General features: G+C 45.9%; 1 protein-coding gene across 1 annotated transcript; it reads left to right on the forward strand.

Moving 5' to 3' along the window:
• The first annotated feature begins 2,746 nt into the window (after positions 1-2,746).
• LOC127910808 (skin secretory protein xP2-like) lies at positions 2,747-6,616 on the forward strand. Its single transcript, XM_052475798.1, has 3 exons — positions 2,747-2,847; positions 5,147-5,488; positions 6,414-6,616. Exons 1-3 carry the CDS (start codon positions 2,747-2,749, stop codon positions 6,589-6,591), a joined length of 621 nt encoding a protein of 206 aa, XP_052331758.1. The 3' UTR covers positions 6,592-6,616.
• The last annotated feature ends 5,540 nt before the right edge of the window (positions 6,617-12,156 follow it).

The following is a 12,156-nucleotide window of genomic DNA, read 5'->3' on the forward strand; positions in this document are numbered from 1 at the left end:
CAGAGCAACATTCATGTCTCCAAGTTGTTGTGTTGTCCAATGCCTTGGGAGTGGGTGTGTCTTAAGAGAGGGTCTGTTCTGTTATCTTTAGAGCTCAGCGTTGCTATGGGGGTCTGAGAAGGTCCACGCCAAAAACAACAGGATGAAAAACAACACAGGGTGGAAGGATTGAGGAGGGGAGAAGGCAGGTCAGGGACAGTGGTGGGTAGACGTGAGATTTTATGAGATTTTTCTCTCTGAGTGAGAAAAGTACCCATCAGTGTTTTATATGCAGGCTGAAACAGTGGTCCTGTTGTGTAGGCAACCGCAGGGAGCAGTCCAGACACCTGGCACACATGGAGACATTGCCCAGCTTTCCTGTGTGTGTTTCTGTGTCTGTGTGTGCGCTTGTGTGAATGTGTGCTCTTGCGTGTGTGTGTGTGTGCTTGCATGTGTGCATACTTGCGTGTGTGTTCTTGTGTAGCACATGGAGATGTGTGAAACGTACTCCTCAGCCTTAGGTGTCCACGTTTGCGCCAGTCAATAGCTAGCTTTTGAGTGGGGTGACTGGTAGAGATGCTTGATGGAAGATGGTCACTTGTTTTAGTGAAGCAGAGGCCCGGAGTTCGAGCCATGTTTGTGCCAAATCGGGGGGAAGTGATAATTGCTAAGCAAGCAGTGTGACGTCCTTTACAGTGGTGCCTAGTGACTTGGATCTACAGTTGCGTTCAGCCCAATGCTGGGGTCTCTGTTGAGTAAGTCTGAGGGTGAATGCAGCACATGGAGATGTGTGAAACGTACTCCTCAGCATTAGGTGTCCATGTTTGCGCCGGTCAATAGCTAGCCTTTGAGTGGCCCGACCGGTAGAGGCACTTGAGGGAGGACGGTCACGTGTGTTTGTGAAGCAGAGGTCCCGGGTTTGAGCTAGGTATGTGCCAAATCAGGAGGAAGTGGTACTTGCTAAGCAAGCAGTGTGACGTCCTTTACATTTGCATGCGTGTGAACTTGGGTCAGGAGGATCCCGTGGGAAAGCAGAGTGTGTTTCCTGCTGGAGGACCTCTCTCTCTGGGCAAAATGTGACTCCACTCCGGCCAGGTCTTCAGCAGCTTAGCGGAGATGTAAAATATTGGTTTCCTGTCCACATTCCCTACCTCCCTGGCTGTGTTGTTGTTGGCCGTGAGAGAGGTATCAGGCTGGAGGCTGGGAGTCTGCAGCCGAGCGGGGCCTCCCCAACCACCCCTCTGCCCTTTGGGACTGCATGTCTGTGGTATTGCTTAACCCACAGAATCTTGGCAGTCAGTTTGGTCCACTTTATTTGATCTTCCCCCTTTCGCCGTGTTTCACACCCTCTCTGTCTGTTTAAATGTTGTTTCCTCTCTGTGGCTGAGGCTGGGGCTGTGTCTAAGCTGGATCTATGTGAAGTCCAGCCAGAGAAGAACAGCTTTGATCACTGGCAGACTGGAGATTAAGGTTAAGAGAGGACAAGAGCTATGGTCAGTTTAACCTTCCATTTTTCAGCCAGCATCACACCATCATTTCTAACAGTCGGAAAACATTATTCAGAAACCTCTTATTACAAAATAAAGTACAGTATTATTTTTTTTACAGTAATTGAGGGGTTCAGGAGGGTCGTTTATACCATCCACCAACCCTTCATTACCACATAATTTATAAACAACATTCCTGTGAAAACTCTTGTCCCTGAATGAACTACAGTAGATACCAATAGGAAGGGATTTCACTGTCTACAAGACAACACACTGAAGTTAGGGAAAACATCAAACTGTGTTGAAATGCTCTGGATCGTTTCTGTATTGTATTTCAGCTCAGCTTCGTAATGGCTGGTATTGATGGCTTTGACTTTGAACCTTGAAGCATGAAGAATGAATTATTCATGTCAATGTGTTGCTCTCACGTGTGCTCCCTCTCCGACCTATAGGTCACCAGGCTGCTCGTTATGGCACACACCTGTCACCATCGTTACACACATCTGCGCATCATCAGACTCAACTGGACCCTGTTTACCTTCCCTATATGTGTGCCTCCCTTTGGTTCCTTCCCCAGGCGTTATTGTTCCGGTGTTGTGTCTGTGTGTTGTTCAAATTTATTAAAACACTCACTCCCTTGACTTGCTTTCTGACTCTCAGCGCACTTCGTTGCTGTGCAGATTGGGTGACTCTCAGTCTGTCTGAAACAGGTTAACTTTGTCCACTTACATTAGTCATCGCTGTAATTTTGATCACCTTGGTTAATTTGAACAGGATATGAGTTCATAAGCTCAGGACTCATATGTTTGGACAACCGTTACTGGTCCCTTTCGGTGGTAACACACATCTAACAGGTACATGCACACACACACACACAACCCTCCAAATGACACACTGTTTTCAGGTCATTGGCCCTGTTGATCATGAGGAATCCGCACTATAAAATGCTCTCTGGCTTCAGGTCAAGACCAAAACCAAGCAGTTTCTCTTCTCCCTACAATGTTTCAAGAAGTTACAACCTCCAGGCTTGGTGGGGGACAAATGTCCATCTGTTCTTTTCAGGTTGTTTATTTTCCCCTCTGTGTGTAATGACTCAGGCCTTCAGAGGGCACTTTGATGCTGTCTGCAGGTTGGCTGGCTGCCGAGGGAGGCTGCCTGAACACCCCAGTCTGTCAGACTACATTCCAGCGTGGGTCTAATAAACACATTGCTTCTCACAGATTCAGTGATTGCTTTGAGGGTATAAATCACATCGCTGCAGCCAGGGCTCTATGGCAAACATGCCCCGTGACAGCTTAACCATCGGACTGACGGCCCAGAGTGATAGCAGTGTGAAAAGTGAAAACACAGGGGGGGTCAACTTTATGCCTGACGTGCATGGGTGTGTGCATGTGTGTGTCAACTTTATGCCTGTGTGCATAGGGGTGTGTGTGTGTGTGTGTGTGTGTGTGTGTGTGCGTGCGTGCGTGCGTGCGTGCGTGCGTGCGTGCGTGCGTGTGTGTGTGTGTGCGTGTGTGTGCGTGTGTGTGTGTGTGTATGCATGTGTGTTTGAGTAGGCTACCCAGCATGGGGGAATGAAAAATCCTTATGTGCATGTTGAAAGCAGTGCTGCTTGTAGTTCTGGTGACAAACATTAAATGCTAACAGATGACGACAACCTATAGGACCAGGTCATTTCTCTCCAGGTGGAGATGCTATCGAGGTCTCAGCCCTACATACCAATGTAAACCTGTCACAAGAACAAGCAGCAACATTATGGTTGCTATGGTCACAGTATCTCCATGGTGACCTGTGTAGCTGGTGCCTTTGGGGACAATAGTAAAGGAAACATAAGTCCTACCGCTGCAGACACATCATTGTAAATCACATTTAGAGTGGTTGTGATAACAAAGACTGACATTCGTGGGTTAAATTAGATTAGAGTGTCAAGTTAAACTTACAGTAGAATCTGATGTACATTTTGTTGAATTGCTCACTGAGTACACTGAGGGGAGAACGGCTCATAATAATGACTGGATTGGAGCAAATGGAATGTCATTAAATACCTGTAAGCCATGTGTTTGATGTTTTTGATACCATTCTACTCAATCCGCTCCAGTCATTACCATGAGCCCATCCTCCCCAAATAAAACTTCTTCAGGATTGGTGGGTCCCCTGCGGGACGATTGAGCTAACGTAGGCTAATGGATAAGTTACAAGAACATAACATTTCCCAGGACATTCTGATATTGTCAGAAAGCTTAAATTCTTGTAATCTAACTGCATTGTTCAATTTACAGTAGCTATTACAGTGAAATAATACCATGCTATTGTTTGAGGAGAGTGCACAGTTTTGAACATGAAAAGGTATTAATAAACAAATTCGGCACATTTGGGCAGTCTTGAGACAACATTTTGAACAGAAATGCAATGATTCATTGGATCAGACTAAAACATTGCACATACACTGCTGCCATCTAGTGTCCAATATCTAAATTGCGCCTGGGTTGGAATAATACATTATGGCCTTTCTCTTGCATTTCAAAGATGATGATACAAAAATGTAGTTTTTTTCTTTGTATTATCTTTTACCAGATCTAATGTGTTATATTCTCCTATATTCCGTTCACATTTCTACAAACTTCAAAGTGTTTCCTTTTAAATGGTACCAAGAAAATGCATATCCTTGCTTTAGGGCCTGAGCTACAGGCAGTTAGATGTGTCATTTTAGGTGAAAATTGAAAAAAAGGGGCCGATCCTTATTAAGGTGCCACCAACCTCCTGTGGTACACTTGTGTTTGGTTAGTCAGTCGTTGAAATGACAGTGTTTACTTTTTAACAGAGAGCTTTTCCAGAAATGTTAAGCTAATTTAGTTAATCAGAATGAATTTAAGAATATTTCACTAGCGCCTCAAGTCCATACCCTAATATAACGTATTCCAGTTTCCAGGCTATTATTTGGAATCTGATAGGAGTATAAATATGCCTTGACAGTCAGATGATCAGAGAGCAGACATTAGACACATGCTGTATCCCCATCTCAGGTGCCTCAACTCTATACACACCCTGAATTCCTGAGGAAAGACAGTGTAACATTTTTACAGGGGGGGATACCTTCAACAGCAGGTTAGAAACAGACAGAGCCATGCATTGTAGAGCCATGGTGGTCCTCTAGGGAAACTCTGGAGAGCCCCTTCCCTTCAGAAGACTGTTGGTTTTGGCCGAAAGCCACGTATAGCCTAGCAGCATGGAAAAAGGAGATGGTTGCCAGATTGGCCAGGGTATGAACAGTACAGCGCCCTCAAGGAGACGCTGCATCTCTAGGGTGGTGGGATTATTTTGGGGTTCAATGATTAAGTCTGGATTTGGCTATCCAAATGTTCCTAAATTCTTAATGAGTTAGGGAAGAGGGGATGCATGTGGTTTAGAATGATTGGTGAAGGGAAGTCATGCAAGGGCCAGGAGTGTCACGTCCTGACCTTAGTTCCTTTGTTATGTTTCTTGTTTCGGTTGGTCAGGGCGTGAGTTGGGGTGGGCATTCTATGTGTTGTTCTAGTTTTGGTTTTCTATGTGTTTGGCCTGGTATGGTTCTCAATCAGAGGCAGCTGTCAATCGTTGTCTCTGATTGAGAACCATATTTTGGTACCCTGTTTTTCCCACTTGATTTGTGGGTAGTTGTTTTAGTGTATGTCACTTTACAGAACTGTTTCTTTTCAGTCGATCTGCCCGTCTACCGCTGACTCCCCCTGCCCGTCTACCGCTGGCTCCCCCTGCCCGTCTACCGCTGGCTCCCCCTGCCCGTCTACCGCTGGCTCCCTCTGCCCGTCTACCGCTGGCTCCCCCTGCCCGTCTACCGCTGGCTCCCCCTGCCCGTTTACCGCTGGCTCCCCCTGCCCGTTTACCGCTGGCTCCCCCTGCCCGTTTACCGCTGGCTCCCCCTGCCCGTTTACCGCTGGCTCCCCCTGCCCGTTTACCGCTGGCTCCCCCTGCCCGTTTACCGCTGTGACACTGTGCTTTCCGTCCCATTATTCCAGCGAGGACAGGTAATCCCAATGTTGTTTTCAATTTAAATAAATAGCTAATTAAATTTATCGTCTTCCGTAATGCTTTTTGGCGAATTGATGTTGTATTTTTTTTAGGCTACATAATAGTTGGCTATTGTTGATCTATTTATCTCAGTAGTTTTTGGTGTCGTATTGAGGCATGTTTGTTGAAGATTGCGGAGCTATAATGAACTCGTACTGTATAGGATATACCTCGTATTTTATGTAGTCATTCGAGGCATAGCCAGCGCAACTCTTAATTTGACTGAAACCGTTTGTTTTGGGCTGTTTGGGGTCTCTATCTCTGACATTGGCTACATTATGAGCTATTAATCAAAGTGCTATGCCAAACCCGTAATGTTCCCATCTCTTCGTTATGGTGCGAGAATTCAGTGGGACATTTCACCAGGTTGATAAATGCAGAGAAATTCTATACGCTGAAGAAGGCATGCAATTAAATCGCGCAAGGTTGATGGAGTGAGGTGCCCGATCATGAATGGGAGGGACTGTTTACATTGCTGTTCAGGGAGGCGAGGTCCATTCATCCACTCAACAACAATTCTATCAACTTGACAAGAGATAACAACACAACATTGGGGATTTACAGACATACAGACAATCCTAATAACATGCTCTGGGTTATTAGCTTTTTATGTAGGCTACTGTATTGTAATTGGAGGAGTTGCTACACTAATGAGGAATGTATGGTATTTTAAGGCTCACACAGATTTCATGTTGGCTCTCACTTAGAACATTTATTTTGTCTGGGAAGTTTGAATCATGGACACAGCGTCTTGTTCACTCCGTTTAGCTTGCCATATTTTAATTTGCAGGCTACCAGCCGATTCACCAGGGACCGCCACTTGTGAGACTGGAGCTCTCAAACAATACCTGTCTTTCCCTCCCTCACCTCTCCTCTTGGCAGGATGGAGGGATTGCTTGACCAGTGGCTATGGAAAGAGGAGTACTGGCTGCCTCCAGGGTTTACCTGGAAGGACATAGAGATGGAGGAGGGGGACCGGTACCCTCTACCCCAGGACCTGCTCTACACCCTGCTTCTGGCCCTGGGCTTCATTGCCCTGCACTATGTTTTTGAGCGGTGAGCTGGGTCACATTCATTTGGGCACGCTGTAGTAAAACATTTTGCAATGGAAATGAAAACAAGCATTTCTTATTGGATAGTATATCCCTGTTTCGTCCCATTAACTTCCATTTCGTGTTTAGTGAATATGACTCTTTCTGTGGGGGTTATGCTGGTGCCCTTTGGAAGTATTCCTAGTAGACAGTAGCCACATGCCTGATGAGTTGTCTGTTTTTGCTGGGGTTGGGAAATGCCTTGCTGTTAGGTGTTCTTCTCAGGGGATTGGGTTCACATTGCTTCAGGCTGTGGCAGGATGGTGATGGTGTGTTTCTCTATCAGGCTGATGTGCAGTAGATAGACATGGGTTGGGATACAGCAGATGCTGACGACTAGGTGTGTTTGTAGTGTCTGAGAGGGTAGAATATATGCACACACAATGGTTTCTCAGCAGGCACTGGATATGTTTCTGCAACCGTATCTTACGGCAAAAAATAGCTTCTGGATATCAGGACAGCGATCACTCACCTCGGATTAGATAAAGATTTTTTTCTACAACAAAGACGACGCACAAGACATTCTCCAAACACCCCACGGGACCGACATCCCTGTTATTTGCAAGAGGAAGCGACGCAGGTACAGAGGAAAAAGAGCGGGATGCCCGGTCAGGACCCAGCGACGGCGACTGAGAAAGCTGCCGTTACCGTCAATACTACTCCTCAACGTGCAATCATTGAACAATAAATTAGACGAGGTACGATCACGAATATCCTACCAAGGGACATCAAAAACTGTAATATCCTATGTTTCACGGAATCGTGGCTGAATGACGACATGGATACTCAGCTAGCGGGATATCCTCTGCACCGGCTAGATAGAACAGCACGTGGGGGGTGGTCTGTGCATATTTGTAAACAGCTGGTGTACAAAATCTAAGTAAGTCTCTAGATTTTGCTCGCCTGAAGTAGAGTATATTGTGATAAATTGCAGGCCACACGACTCACTATCAATACTTTTCGTGGCTGTTTATTTTCCACCACAGACATATGCTGGCACTAAAACCGTACTCAGTCAGCTGTATAAGGAAATAAACAAACAGGAAACCACTCACCCAGAGGTGGCGCTCCTAGTGGCCGGAGACTGTAATGCAGGGAAACTAAAATCGGTTCAACCAAATTTCTATCAACATGTTAATAAATGTGCAACCGGAGGGGAAACATTTCTAGATCACCTGTACTCCACACACAGAGATGCGTACAAAGCTCTCCCTCGTTCTCCATTTGGTAAATCCGACCAACTCTATCCTAATTCCTGCTTACAAGCAAAAATTAAAGCAGGAAGCACCAGTGACTCAGTCTATAAAAAAGTGGTCAGATGAAGCAGATGCTAAACTACAGGACTGTTTTGCTATCACAGACTGGAACATGTTCCAGGATTCTTCAGATGGCATTGAGGAGGACACCACATCAGTCACTGGCTTTATCAATAAGTGCATCGAGGACGTCGTCCCCACAGTGACTGTACGTACATACCCCAACCAGAAGCCATGGATTACAGGCAACATTCACACTGAGCTAAAGGGTTGAGCTGCCGCTTTCAAGGTGCGGGACTCTAACACGGAAGCTTATAAGAAATCCTCCTATGCCCTGCAACAAACCATCAAACAGGAAAAGCATCAATACAGGGATAAGATTGAATCATACTACTCCGGCTCAGACGCTCGTCTTATGTGGCAGGGCTTGCAAACTATCACAGACTACAAAGGGAAGCACAGCTGCGAGCTGCCCAGTGACAACAGCCTACCAGACGAGCTAAATCACTTCTATGCTCGCTTGGAGACAAGCAACACTGAGGCATGTATGAGCTGTTCCGGACGGCTGTGTGATCACGCTCTCCGTAGCCGACGTGAGTAAGACCTTTAAACAGGTCCGATAAATCCATGATAATCGAAAACTTCAAGCAATTCTCAACGGCTGGCCATGGCTTCCTCCTGGTTACTCCAACCTCGGACAACAGCTCCACCCCCCCCACCGCAGCTACTCGCCCAAGCCTCCAAGCTTCTCCTTTACCCAAATCCAGATAGCAGATGTTCTGAAAGAGCTGCAAAACCTGGACCCGTACAAATCAGCTGGGCTTGACAATCTGGACCCTCTATTTCTGAAACTATCCGCCGCCATTGTCGCAACCCCTATTACCAGCCTGTTCAACCTCTTTCATATCATCTGAGATCCCCAAAAACTGGAAAGCTGCCGTGGTCATCCCCCTCTTCAAAGGGGGAGACACCCTGGACCCAAACTGTTACAGACATATATCCATCCTGCCCTGCCTATCTAAGGTCTTCGAAAGCCAAGTCAACAAACAGATCACTGACCAACTCGAACCTGATTTTGAGTCTGTAATACCAACATGTTTCAAGCAGACCACCATAGTCCCTTTGCCCAAGAACACAAAGGCAACCTGCCTAAATGACTACAGACCCATAGCACTCACGTCCATGAAGTGCTTTGAAAGGTTGGTAATGACTCACATCAACACTATTATCCCAGAAACCCTATACCCACTCCACTTTGCATACCGTCCCAACAGATCCACTGATGATGCAATCTCTATTGCACTCCACACTGTCCTTTCCCACCTGGACAAAATGAACACTTATGTGAGAATGCTATTCATTGACTACAGCTCAGCGTTCAACACCATAGTACCCTCAAATCTCATCACTAAGCTAAGGAACCTGGGACTAAACACCCCCCTCTACAACTGGATCCTGGACTTCCTGACGGGCCGCCCCCAGGTGGTGAGGGTAGGTAGCAACACATCTGCCACGCTGATCCTCAACACTGGAGCTCCACAGGGGTGCATGCTCAGTCCCCTCCTGTACTCCCTGTTCACCCACGCCTGCATGGCCAGGCACGACTCCAACACCATCATTAAGTTTTCCGATGATACAACAGTAGGCCTGATCACAGACCGACGAGACAGCCTATAGGGAGGAGGTCAGAGACCTAGCAGTGTGGTGCCAGAATAACAACCTATCCCTCAACGTAGCCAAGATTAAGGAGATGATTGTGGACTACAGGAAAAGGAGGACCGAGCACGCCCCCATTCTCATCGACGGGGCTGTAGTGGAGCAGGTTGAGAGCTTCAAGTTCCTCGGTGTCCACATAAAAAACAAACTAGAATTGTCCAAACGCACCAAGACAGTTCTGAAGAGGGCACGACAAAGCCTATTCCCCCTCAGGAAACTAAAAATATTTGGCATGGGTCCTGAGATCCTCAAAAGATTCTACAGCTGCAACATCGAGAGCATGGTTGCATGACTGGTTGCATCACTGCCTGGTACGGCAATTGCTCGGCCTCTGACTGCAAGGCACTACAGAGGGTAGTGAGTACGGCCCAGTACATCACCGGGGCTAAGCTGCCTGCCATCCAGGACCTCTACACCAGGCAGTGTCAGAGGAAGGCCCTAAAAAATAGTCACTTTAACTATACATTCATGTACATACTACCTCAATTGGGCCGACCAACCAGTGCTCCGGCACATTGGCTAACCGGGCTATCTGCATTGTGTCCCTACACCACCACTCGCCAACCCCTCTTTTACACTACTGCTACTCTCTGTTCATCATATATGCATAATACCTACACCTACCTACACCTGTTATATTCAGTGCACGTGACAAACTTTGATTTGATATACGCACATACACCCAAGCGCATGCACACACCCTCTCAGTCAGAATCATAAACACAGATCAAGTGTCCCTGAAGGAGTAGTACCAGTTAAGCACAAAGGTTGTCTGGCCTGAGTCTAAGCGCATGGGAATGGAAGAGGCTCCAGTGGTTGTCTGTGCATTTGTCATGCTCCTTGATGAATATTGACATGATGAGCTCTCATGTTCCTTCTCTGCTCTTTGTTGTTTAGGAGATAATGATTGCATCTCAAATTATACTTAGGGCCAGGAGTTTTTCCCCACAAGGCACTATGAGGGCTGTTGTCAAAAATAGTGCACTTTTATGGGGAATAGTGTAATCTTATACCCTGACTACACCGCTCGCGTCGTGTGCGCTGAAAAATACATTTAGAAATGATTGCATCCACACTGTTCGCGCGCCAACGAGCGTCTGCATTGCCACTGGCTAAAATAGAAGTCAGTTCTATTTGTGACGCAGATCACGCTGCAAGTCCTGCCTCTCCCGTCTCCTCATTGGTTTATAGAAGCAGGTACCCACGTGCCATCTCCTCATTGGTTATACACACATGGGTAACTGAAAGGTGAACGAGGTCGGTGGCGGTAAAGCACCTAATTTATGAAAGTTGCCCATCGCAATATAAAGTCCAGAGAAGAAAAAGCCTGGAAGGAGGAGAGATGACTAGAAACGATTCGGTTGACCGTTTTATGTGTGGATTAATTGTCGGAGTAGAGGACCTTGTGCAAATCAGGTAAAATAACAACTCGATGTTTATATCCCAGGACAAATTAGCTAGCAACAGCAAGCTAGCTAAATAGGACAAATTAGCTAGCAAGTGCTAGCTAAATTGCCATACATGTTTAATGCTTTTCTACTTGTCCCCAATTAATGTAATTGGTTCAGAGTTTGTTTTGATATTTTAACCTGCGTGTCGTGATCGTGTTTGGTGTGGAGGGACAAAATCCATTTATGCACGATGGCGCACACGCGCAGCCGGTTTGGATTCCGTGTTAGAAAAAAAGAGTTCCATGGTGGTTCTTCGGCTGTCCCTATAGGATAAACCTTTTTTATTCCACGTAGAACCCTTTTTTGTTCCAGGTAGCACCATTTTGGGTTCTATGTAGAACAGGTTCCATGTAGAACCTCTGTGGAAAGAGTTCTACATAGAACCCAAAAAGGTTCTCCTATGGGGACAGCCGAAGAACCCTTTTAGGTTTTAGATGGCATCTTTTTTTGAGTGTAGAACCAAGAGTTTTTCCTGACCACCTGACCCATCCAAATCAATTTGTCACATACACATGGTTAGCAGATGTTAATGCGAGTGTAGCGAAATGCTTGTGCTTCTAGTTCCGACAATACAGTAATAACCAACGAGTAATCTAACCTAACAATTCCAAAACTACTACCTTATGCACACAAGTGTAAAGGGATAAAGAATATGTATATAAAGATATATGAATGAGTGATGGTACAGAACGGCATAGGCAAGATGCAGTAGATGGTATTGAGTACAATATATACATATGAGATGAATAATGTAGGGTATTTAAACATTATCTTAAGTAGCATTGTTTAAAGTGGCTAGTGATATATTTTACATCAATTTCCATTATTAAAGTGGCTGGAGTCTCATTCAGGGGAGCTGAGCCACCCCTGGCTACGGCGTAATTCGCACATTGGTTCTGCACTTTGTTGAACCAGGCTATGTTGTTGGTACGCTATTATTTGTCTGGCTGTTTAACTTGACAGGCTTCAGTCTGCTTATTCTCATTTTCAAACCTCACATTTTCATGAAGCAAATGGGCTCCATATTGACGTTCCCTGAAGGTTAATGCTCTCAAAGTATACATTCACCAGGACAACACTAGCCCCACCCATATTGTGTAACCACCTTATT

The sequence above is a fragment of the Oncorhynchus keta genome, chromosome 22 (genome assembly GCF_023373465.1).
Source record: "Oncorhynchus keta strain PuntledgeMale-10-30-2019 chromosome 22, Oket_V2, whole genome shotgun sequence".
Taxonomy (NCBI): domain Eukaryota; kingdom Metazoa; phylum Chordata; class Actinopteri; order Salmoniformes; family Salmonidae; genus Oncorhynchus; species Oncorhynchus keta.